Source organism: Eucalyptus grandis, chromosome 7 (assembly GCF_016545825.1).
Source record: "Eucalyptus grandis isolate ANBG69807.140 chromosome 7, ASM1654582v1, whole genome shotgun sequence".
Classification (NCBI taxonomy): Eukaryota; Viridiplantae; Streptophyta; class Magnoliopsida; order Myrtales; family Myrtaceae; genus Eucalyptus; species Eucalyptus grandis.
In genome coordinates, this window is record NC_052618.1 from 40,973,548 (window position 1) to 40,985,397 (window position 11,850).

The 11,850-nt window shown below is 38.0% G+C and overlaps 1 protein-coding gene across 1 annotated transcript; it reads left to right on the plus strand.

Annotated features, from left to right (window-relative positions):
- The first annotated feature begins 4,269 nt into the window (after positions 1 to 4,269).
- Positions 4,270 to 10,704, plus strand: LOC104414410 (histone-lysine N-methyltransferase family member SUVH9). The gene is given in 3 exon segments (XM_010025508.3): positions 4,270 to 4,924; positions 4,927 to 6,574; positions 10,124 to 10,704. Coding segments are annotated over 2 exon segments (2,019 nt in total). The 5' UTR covers positions 4,270 to 4,440; the 3' UTR covers positions 6,462 to 6,574; positions 10,124 to 10,704.
- Positions 10,705 to 11,850: the final 1,146 nt, after the last annotated feature.

The following is an 11,850-nucleotide window of genomic DNA, read 5'->3' on the forward strand; positions in this document are numbered from 1 at the left end:
GTCAACTTAGTTGACTTTATCGGGAAAAAAAATATTAACAATGTTTTTAGTAAGATTTTTGTCCCCGAAAATAATTTTTGTCTAGATATAGTATTTTCAATTTCTATTTCAGGAACAACAAGGTAATTTCTTTTTTTTACTTCTTTTTTATTTTAGATCTATTTTATGGTCATTGTTTTTATCATGAGGAGTAGAAAAAATAGTTGACTTTACCAAATGGATTCATGTTTTTTTTTTCTGTTCAAAAACAAAAGAATAAAAAAAATAGAAAAACCGTAATTACCAAACAACCTCTAAGTTGGTTGAACATAGAAAAACAGTAGCTATCAAACAACCTCTAAGTTGGTTGTTCATATTTGACATCCATATATATATATATATATATGTTTAATGATGTAATGATGAATAATAAGATAAAAGGTCGTTATCACCTTATAAATTGACAAGACCGCAAATTCTTTTCTTTTGCTATGATAAATAATAGGTTAAAAGGTCGTTATCAGTTATTAGATTAAAAGAAGGTAACTTTTCAAAAATTTCCCTTAGAAATTTAAAAATAAATCGGATAAGTGTAACCATCTATAATATCATAACAATATATTTCTTGATCAGGAGATAAAATAAGCTAAAATTTTAATAACAATTTACGAAAAATACAATAATTTTAATGGACAAAGTCATCGCGTTCCTCATTAATGACTTGTCACTATTACATTGAGAACTAAGAAAAAAGGTTTTCATCCTCATCAATGACTCCGATAGTCAATATATTTTTTTATAGGAAGATATTTATTCTATTTGGGAAATCTATATAGGAAGATATATTCTATTCGGGAAATCTATTGAGTTACTGCAAATCTAATTTTAAATTTTTTTCATATTTTGTCAACTAAATTTATCTAGTTAATTTTAGCTGAAAATTGGTACGTGAACGTCAACCGTTTCATGTGATACAATCGAGACTCACGTGAATATTTTTGTAATAAACTTTTAATTTTTTTATTTTCTTCTCTGTACTTTTTTTTTTCGTTTTAGGGCTAATGGCTATCGAGGGTCACTAACTCACCACTATTGGGTGGGGGTGTTGCAGCACTTAGCGGCTTTAGGCAAGGGCTACAATGCCTTCACCAGCCACTAAGTGAGTGGTCACAAGCCCTCACTGTGGCTGGTGAGGGCATCATGACCCTCACCTAGGCCCTCATTTAAAATTTGGTGAGGGCCATGATGCCCTTACCATGGCTGATGAAGCCCTTGTTGGCCAAAGTGAGGCACATGGCCCCATGTCTAGATCTGGCGTAGGCTAGGGTGCTATGGCCCTTATTGGCCCCAATGATGCTTTTGCCTATGGCCAGCGACCTTTGCTGGCTCTTAAACCCGCCCCCCCTTCCCTAAAAAAAAAAAATGTAAAAAGAACAAAAGAAGAAAAAAGAAAGAAAAATTATATAACAAAATCAAAATATTATTAAAAATGTTCATGTTAGGGTTCCCAACTTTTAGACGAAATTGGTTGGATTGAGCAATTGATAAAACATGAAAATATTTATAACTAAATTGATACAATTAAAAGTTTAGATTGAATCGGTATGAGTATAATATATTTAGGATTTTTTGGGTAATTTCCCCTCTTTTATTCAATTTCATTTTCTAATGTCACCCTTTTCCAAATAAAGTTATTCTAATGAGCATCAATGACGTGTTACGTCAATGTCATGAGCATTACAAAATAGCAAAATCGTCATCTTTTTATTGTCAAAATTATTCAGATCCTCACCAATGATATTCATGGTCAAAGTGCTTTTCTATAACGAAAATACTCATTTAAATCAATGTCATTTTTTTGTCTCATATAAAATTATTTCATTCATCATCACGATTGTCGAGTCGCCATTGAAATTGGGTATCAAAAGATGGAAAATGTTTTCCTAATGACTCATCTTTTGTCCATAGTAATGATTTCATTACTCATCAATCACGTGTCGCTGTCAAAAATTAGACCAAAAGCAAAATATTCACAAGGCCAATTCCTCTCCCACCTCCTCAACCTTCGCTGGCCTCGCTATCTCGCTCTGTTCTCTCTCTCATCTCCTCTACAGCGAACGAACTAATGGCGACTAGGGGAAGTTTATTATATTTATGCTAATTCAATTCTAAATATTTTAATTTAGTCAATTTAATTCCAAATTTTTTAACGATTTACTAATTTAATTCCTCCATCCAATTGTGACCGAAAATCACTAACATAAGTACTGACAGTGCCACGTAAAATGGACAATATTGATTTGGACAATTTTTCATCACTTTTTATTCTATTCTATTTTTTTCTTTTTATTTCTGTTTTCTGCCTAGTTCTACCCTACTTTTTTAGCTTGTTGTTGAGAAATCGCTCTACTGCCTACCCATTTCCCTAGGTATGGAAGATAGGAAAATTGGCTTCAGGTTCCAATAAGCTCAAAAAGCATAAAAGTGAGGCCACAAGCGAGGGCAACAACTCTCATAGGTTTAAAGAGAAGATTTAAAAAAAAAAAAAAAAAAGGAAGCAATATAAGAAAAAAAATTAAATTTTTTAATAAATTATCTATAAGTTGCCACCCATGTTACGTATGATGGCTAACGTCTATATCAATAATTCTCAATCAAAATTGACATGAAAAACTAAATTGATAAATTATTAAGAGGGGTATGACTAAATTAACTAAAATGAAAGATTTAAAATTAGGAAATAACAAATACAATAAATCTATATATCTTTTTGGGTAACTTCCCCGCTTTAAGTGCTGACAATTATGGATTAGTTTTGGAAAGTTTCCAAGTTGCTTTTTCTGGGTTCGAACTTGTACTGTGAGATTTTGATTTGATGGACGATGAGCAACCGTCTGAACGTCGGGATCTCTCTCTCTCTCTCCCCGTGGATTTTGCCAAGAGGGGAAAGTTCGGCAGTTTAAAGCAACTGAACTGCCCCCAGGAAAATAGGGGAGAAAATGGAAGTCCGACGAAACGTCGGTATCGATGAAGCCGCCACTTCAACCGTAAGCCAACTCAATGATTTGCTTTAATGACTCCGGGAGAGCCCCGCCGCGGTTGGCGGCTGAAAAACGTTGGAGGGATGTCGGGCCGTCGCTGGTCCTTGGCGTGCATCATTGCTGCTGTCGTTGTCTGACCTCTATCACTTTTTGCTTGTTTGATCTCAAGTTCAGTTGTAATTATAGTTTTCTCTTATGATCTATAAAAATAATATAAATAATTTATAAACTTTGACTCAATATATAATATCTTCTTTGAACTTTTAATTTATTTAATGCGGTTCATGAATTTTGGTCTAACATGTAATATTGTCATTTAAATATGAATTATTTAATATAATCTTTAAACTTTTGATACATGTTCAATCTAATCTCTAAATCATAACTCTAAATTTGAATTAATGAAATTCAGATATTCAATAGTTTCATATAATCAATGAATTAAATTGAACAATAACTGCATTTTACACATTGGACTAAAATTTAATGATCATATTGAACGGATTAGAAGTTCAAATAAGATATTGTACATTTAGTCAAAATTTATGGATCATTTATGTAATTATTTCATATGATTTTCTTGACAAAAATGCCCTTGAGATTAACACATGAGATACACGTATGTGCCGACTGATCATTTTTTTCATTAACGGATCAAGAGGATAGATTGACACGCATGAAACAAATTTAGGGTTCATTTGAGACAAACTCAAATTTAAGAGCACATGGCGAGAACCAAACTTCTTCAAGGGGTTTTTGGGTATTTTCCCCGAAGAAAGTTATTCCATCTTTTAGTTATGACTTTGTCACTAGTAGAAATTCTTTTTATAACGTAAAAGGAAAAAGATAGTTATTCCATTATATTTCATTTTCCACTCAGGAAAAATGTAACTTTATTCCCCATTGGCAACGGCATGTCATTGTCGAATTAAATTATATAATTGGGCATAATGATCTTATTCCATTCTATTCCATTTCATTCCATTTTATTTTCCAGAGGCATTCGTAGCTGGCGCCCACCTACTCCTATAGAAAATAATTTAATAATGACTAAGATTGCCGTCATATCCAGCAAGCACCATGTCCGACCAAAATTCAAATTCAAAATAAAGGCAACTCTCAACCTTAAAAATTTGACAAACAATAAAAATAAAAAAAGAAACCATAGGGGAGGGGCAAATCCGTCAAATCGCATGAACATTAATCCTCATTTCCTCAAAGTAACGGAGCAAGCAAACCTGTCCAAAAAATTCATCCCCCTCCCTCCCTCCCTCCCTCCTCGGAATCCGCCATTGATCTAAGCTCCAATCCTTACTTCTCCCTCTCTTTCCGTAACGGACAAGCGAAATCCACTCCCGACTGCACCGAAATTTCGTCCTAAGATTGTGTCTGCAATCGCCTCACTCCCTCTCTCTCCGAAATGGGTTCTCTGGTCCCGTTCCAAGACCTCAACCTGCTGCCGGACCCGCCCACCGCCACCGCCGCCGCCGCCGCCGCCGCCACCGCCACCGTCACTCCCAAGATCGAGCCCAAGCTCGAACCCCTCGACGAACCGCCCCAGACCCACGTGCAGCGGCCCCCCGCTGCAGACCCACGAGCTTCCCAACCCCCCCCCCCTGAATTCTTCCTCAGCTCCCCGAACGCCCCGCAGACCCCCTCCCCGGACAGCAGCGGCGGCGGCGGCGACCAGCTCTTCTCCGAGTTCCACCGCGTGTCCGAGCTGTTCCGCAGCGCGTTCGCCAGGCGGTACGGCCGCGGGGGCGGCGACGTCGACGTGCTGGATCCCAAGACGCGGGCCATTGTCCCGGTGAAGAGCGAGGAGGCGCAGGTCTCTCCGTTCGCGGCCTCGCCGAGCAGCGGCGGCCGGCGACAGCAGCTGCAGCCGCGGTCGTCGGAGCTCGTGAGGTCGCCGATCTCAGCGACGAGGACAAGAGGTACTTTCGCGAGGAGGTGCGCCAGGCCCGCCTGATTTACGATAGCCTGCGTGTTTTTTATATGTCGCATGAGGAGGGTGTCGATGGTAGGATGAGGAGGGGTGATTTGGCGGCCGCTTCCATGATGAGAGGGAAGGGATTGTGGGTGAATCGCGACAAGAGAATCGTGGGACCTTTACCTGGTGTAGAGATAGGCGATGTCTTCTTCTATAGGATGGAGTTGTGTGTTGTTGGTCTGCATGGTCAACCGCAAGCTGGCATTGATTATTTAACTGCTAGCCAGAGCTCAAATGGCGAGCCGATTGCGACCAGTGTTATTGTGTCTGGAGGGTATGAGGACGATGAGGATGCAGGGGATGTGATTATATATAGTGGTCATGGAGGGCAGGATAAGCTAAATAGGCAGTGTAACCACCAGAAGTTGGAAGGTGGTAATTTGGCTATGGAAAGGAGCATGCACTATGGAATCGAAGTTCGGGTTATAAGGGGGATAAGATACGGCGGCGGTGCGACACCCAAGATATATGTGTATGATGGGTTGTATAGGATTCTTGATCATTGGTTTGATATCGGTAGGTCTGGTTTTGGGGTATACAAGTATAAGTTGATGAGAATTGAAGGGCAACCAGAAATGGGTAGTGCTATCATGAGGTTTGCTCAGACCCTTAGGACAAGGCCTTTAACAGTTAGGCCCAAGGGATATCTCAGTCTTGACATTTCAGCGAGGAAGGAATGTGCGCCCGTTTTTCTGTATAATGACATTGATTCTGACAGCACTCCCCTGCATTATGAGTACTTAGCCAGGACTGTATTTCCTCCGTATTTGGTGGTTCAAAATGCTAATGGCAGTGGGTGTGAATGTGTTCTGAGCTGTGGAAGTAATTGCTTTTGTGCTTCGAGAAATGGGGGTGAGTTTGCCTATGATCACAATGGGTTACTTACGAGGGGAAAGCCAGTTATTTTTGAATGTGGGCCATTTTGTAAGTGTCCTCCAACCTGCCGTAATCGTGTGACGCAGAAAGGTTTAAGTAGTAAGTTGGAGATATTTAGATCGAAGGAGACCAATTGGGGTGTTAGGACCTTAGAGCTGATACAAGCTGGTGCTTTTATCTGTGAATATGCAGGAGTTGTACTCACGAGAGACCAAGCCCAGATTTTCAGCATGAGTGGCGATCCATTGGTCTACCCGAGCAGGTTTACTGCTAAATGGACCAAGTGGGGAGATTTGTCCAAAGTGTATCCGGATTTTGCACGCCCTGCTTATCCATCAATTCCTCCTTTGGATTTTGCTATGGATGTCTCAAAAATGAGGAATGTTGCTTGTTATATTAGCCATAGTTCAACTCCTAATGTAATGGTGCAGTATGTATTGTATGATCACAATAATGTTTCGTTTCCTCACGTAATGTTGTTTGCATTGGAGAATATTCCTCCTCTGAGGGAGCTCAGCCTTGACTATGGTGCTGCGGATGAATGGACTGGGAAGCCTCCTCTTCTCTGTAACTGAACTGTCTTGGGAAGTTGGACAGACTGAATTGAGGATGGTGCCCATTTCCTATATCTAAATTGGAGAAGTGATGCATTTCGAAAGTGATGCAGTGCAGCGTTACAAGGGCTGAGGTAAACTAAATTTTATGTTCTGCAAGCTTTGAAAAACTATGGAACTATGTAGAACAATTATTTTCATCTTTGGAGATGGATTCTTTGTGTTTCATATATTAGCTTTAACAATGTAGCTGTCTTTGAGATTCTTACTTCTTGTCTTGTTTGTCAATTGTTCTGTCTTTTCTGCATTTAGATCAGTTGCTGAAAATTAACTCTGCCGTGGACACTGTTGATGACTAGAATTTTTTGGCTTTGGTCAAATTATCTATGACGATGGTGATGATTATAATTATTACTATTTGAGAAATGGTGGCTGCATAAGTATGTAGTTTCATGTTCCTTGATGGGGAGCTACTATTGCTTTTGCATTGAGGAAGTTCTTAATGATTCATTCTCATTTCTCTCTGTCCTTCCTTGATCTGGTGAATTTGTCTCATGTCATGGTCCTGCGATGGAAGAAGTTTCATCTCACGAAAAACGAGGACCCCACGACATTTATTTTTTTTTTATAGTCCCGAACAAGGTCGTGAAAGTCTGAATCTATTTCTAATTGATATTGTTGTTTGAAAGATTGGGTCTTGTGATCGGATCTAAGATCACAATGTTGTATGTTTTAGATATATATATATATATATATATATATATATATATATAACTTTTGTGTAGAAATGAATAAATGTTTTTAACAGACCATAACTTCAAAGAACTGGTATTGCCAAGACCTATATGATCTCTAAAATTATGACGATAAGTCCTTTTGCCCTTACGTGAAAATCTCAAAATGTAGAAACTTTTATTAAAATTGAATTGGTAGAATCACTCCAAACTAAGGATATTCATCCTTTGATTTTGCATTTTGCAATGAGGAGACCCAAAGCACCACGGCAGGCAAATTTAATTGGAGGTCACTTTTAGTTGTAAGGAATGGAAGTGAGACATAATGAAATAAGATTGGTAATGAATTCAAGTAAGATGATAGTGGAACAAGCATCGTTCCTTCAGTTTATGGGTGCGACGTTTAAAACTGCTAGATTTTTGGTTTTTACCCCTTCTACTAGTTGGTCGTAGAAGTAATAATACAAATTCTTATACATCTCTGATATTGTCCACACATTACTTGATTCAGGAGTTACTGAAGCCAAATCCTGTCAAAACTGTACATTCCGTGCATTGACATTTCAGATCACCCAAAGCCATCATTTTCATCGTCAAACCTTCTCCATTCATGTTGTGCAAATCTTTGTAAAAATGAGGGCACTGCATTTGGGTTTTCAAATAACAAAATTTTTGGAAAGGGTTAAAATAGAAGTACTTATCTTTTTTTCTGCAGAACAGGAGAACAGTATCTGATTTTGTTTTCCAAGTGCATTGAACGAAAACAGTACTTAATTTAGCAGGATAATAGAGTGATATTTGATTGTCTTTTGTAGGGCATAACACGATACGAACGAGTCTAGTGCTTAAGTGGTCAAATGAGCATGTGAGAGCATGGAATTGCCTCTCTGTTGCTATTAATGTTCACTATACATTGTTCCGGCCACCTTTGATAGGATCATTAAATAATAACCTCATTGAATGCTGATTCCTGTCTATCAAATATGGAATTATATCTTTTGGCAGTCAATTTTCATTTGTTGTGCTTTTCAATAAATAAGCCGGTGTTTGAGAGTTTAAAATCCCAGTGGGATTGATTTCCGTAGAATAGCTGTAGCTTCTTAATTTATATGAATTAGAGGTGTCAAACCATGTGTCGATGTATACATCCATACAACTTACATAAATTGTGCTCAAAGTTTGCATTTTCCTCCCGTGTAAGATTTATGCATTGTATTTTTTTCTTAGAAGATGGACACCCAATATTCAAGGACTCAGTGAAATTGTATCTTTTGGTGCCAAGAATGAGTGAAATGAAATACTGCTAGTGAAGGAGCTAGGAGAGTGGGGCAGGTGATGATTATTTGGCCAATTGCACTATTCCTTTTAATTAATGCATGATCTTATTCTATAGATGAACCTAATTAAATAAGTTGTCACGTAGCGTATGCTTTATGGTGGGTCTTAACTAATGACATGATTAATATGGTGCTGAACAAAGGGAAATAACCGTAATTTACAACTTTTTGGTTTTTGCTTAACGTACTTCTAGTTGAGGATGTTGAAAGTAGCTTATAAGTTTTTTTGTATGTTAGCGAAGAGAACTTCCATTTGTAGCAGTTCGTGCTTTTGAGGCTTTGCCTCTTGCTTTCTTGTTGGTATCTACTGATATTTTTTATAAGGTATAGGCAGTCTTCCCAGTTTTATTATATTGAATCACAACTGTCATGGATGAGGTAATTCAGTCTGTCAACGCAAAATTTGGTTTGCTGTCACCAGACATCCTGGTTTGTCTCATCTGGTCCCAGCTGAAATTTGTATTGTTGGTTTTGGCTATTGGAATGCAGTGAAAATGTGTTAGAATTACCTCATATTTATTACTTGTCAAATATGGGAGAGGTTCAGCATGGGGTGGAGTTAGCTTAAGCCGACTGAACTTAAGAGGAAAATTCAATTGTTTTCCTTTTTGCCTTGATTAGTAACCTTACTCATGCCTGGAAATGGCTTAGGGAATGGATGTGGAATATAATTAATGGCATTCTACATTTATGCAGTTGGCATCAGTTTTGGGATCTAATCTTTCACTGTTCCGTCATTTTAACTGCACTCTAAATCCTAATTTAGATGTTGTTCATGTCAGTGTCAACATAGGGCTATTAGCCGCCTTGGTACCTTTTTCTTTGTATGGATGCTTTTAGTAGGCTGTATGGTACTGAGCTCATTTAAATGGATCTTCGTGAAGTTTCATGAGATATGACCAGAAGGATAATAAGAGGCATTATGGAAGCTTCTTTAATATTCTGTTTGTCCAGGATGCCCAAGATATGAAGTTGTTCAAAGGGAATGTTGGAATAAAATGGGCATTCTGCTAAATATTTTGAAGTGTTGTGAGATAAATGCATTGATGTACTGAACATTTCTGCAGATACTATGCTTCTCTTTCTCCTGTGAACATATGATTCACCTCCATTTTGCCTTGACCCGCAAAAAAGGAGACAAATCTCGTGATTTTATTTTGTGGATCAGATTGAAACACTTAATTCTTCTTGTTTCTGGTAGAAGGCTTCCTATGACTACGAGCAGTGTAAAGTTTCTTCAATTTTGTTTTTCTTCAAATTGAATCGGAGTATCTCTTTAGTTCAGCAGCTTGTATTTCACTCTGTATGTTGTCCACTTAAACCTCAATACCATATTGACTCAGTAAACACAAACATATTTGAAAGTTGATGGTATGTGTCTGTTTTGTGGTGGGCAAATTACTTGATTGATTCACCACACGTGGTATTGCTTGTGCGTGGGATGTGGCTATAAAAGTTACTAGCAATCTTCTTGGTCATTTCCTACAGTTGCTTTTCATTTTGATTTCTCCTCTTCATGTAGCACAAAGTGTTTTGGTTTGTTTCTTGGATAAGATCAAAGCACTCACGTCTGATGACAATGTCACTCACCTCCATAATTTCTTACACGCAGATTTTGGTTGGATCTTTTGCGGGCATGTGTCTGCGGATGCTGCTTCCCAGTTCTGTCCCCATTTTTTGTGTGCGAGCTGATGCTGCCGGTGAATTTATTAGAAACAACAAAACTGGCGGTCCATCAAATTTTTGGATGTGATTACCTTGTAAGAGAAATTTTTGTCAAGGACTGAACTTCACGCAGATCGGCTGCTGGCGGAAGTACTGATAGCTGTTTTTGCTGACAGTGCACCTTTTTGTACTTGTAGGATAAGGCCGCTCCACGCACTGGTCGAAATTGTGGATGACCAACATCTATTGTACTTGTAAACCCATAAATGCCAAAATCTATTGTATGGTTAACTTGTATATAAAGTTCGCATCACAGTTGTACAGTTATCATATCTGTTAGTGCAGGCATAGCAGGAAGTCCATCTCTCTCTCTCTCTCTCTCTCTCTCTCTCTCTCTCTCTCTGTGGCTAAATCTTTCTTCGGCTTCCTTGTATTCTTCTTCTATTCTGAAACTTCCGTTTGAGGACTCATGCTTGATCAATGTGCTACGACGTAGCATTGAATAACAGGGGCATGACATTGAATTCATCTGCATCTCTGAACTGATTGAGAGGCTTGAAATGAGATGGAAATGTGTCATACCCTTTGTTGCCGTGTTAATCAGAAGAAGCTTGTCATGAAGGGTGCGTGATGTTGCTTGCGAGGGTATTGAGTTTATTCATTGCGGAAGAAAATGGCAGTGGGAGCAATATGCAGCACGCTAAGGAGGAATCAGGACTCCAAGTTCAATTGGAACTGATGAGAAGAGAATGATAAACAGGAATTGGCAGTGTTCCTGCCTCATTGAAGATATTGATAAATCAAAGAGGTGGAATTGCTGTCACAAGAACCAGTTCTTGATCTTTCTGTACCAATCTTTCCCCTTCTTGTCTTGGGTTGGGTAGGAAGGAGAGCCACTTTGCATGACGTGAAAGCTTTCTTTTAGGCACTGAATGAAAACTACGGGGTTTGGACGAGAGTATAGAAATTTGCAGGTCAGAAAAATCTGGAATTACTAAAGCAGTCATCTCTTGCATTTGTCGTATCATTTAGGAAAATTCAAGTGTACCGTTAAAATCAAAAAGAAAATAAGAGAGAACGAAATTATGTGATGGGTTGATTCCTGAAAACGATAATAAGTTTTAGATAATGTTGATAAAAAGTATGCGACTGATAAATTAATTATACCGTAAACTGTTAGTAAATTGCCCATAAATGATGAGTATCAATGTTAAAATTTACCCAGCTACAACAAAATATTACCGTCAAATTGGTAACTTACGTCAGAATTTAGCAATGTGTATTCATTTGCCCTAGTAGCAATTCAAGCCATTTTCTGTCAATGTCAGCAATGTCAACTAGAATGTAATAGCGAGTTACCAACAAAGAAATGAGTTTAAACGTCATTTTCAATAGTTAGTTGGTAACACGTTTTGTAATTTGAAAGCTACAACAAAATGGTACTAGTCAATATATCAATTATTTTAGCCACATAACCATATAGTAGATTCCTTTCACTCAGAACCTTTAGATCTTGTTGACACTTAATTTTTGTCCAAAGATTGTGTTTAAATATTTTTGAAAGAATTGGAACCTGTTCTTCCATAAAAATATTTCATATCAATTTGTTGCATTTAGATTGCCGAGGCATTTACTATAGGTTTTAAATGGAATTATTTTTCTCGAAATCTACTT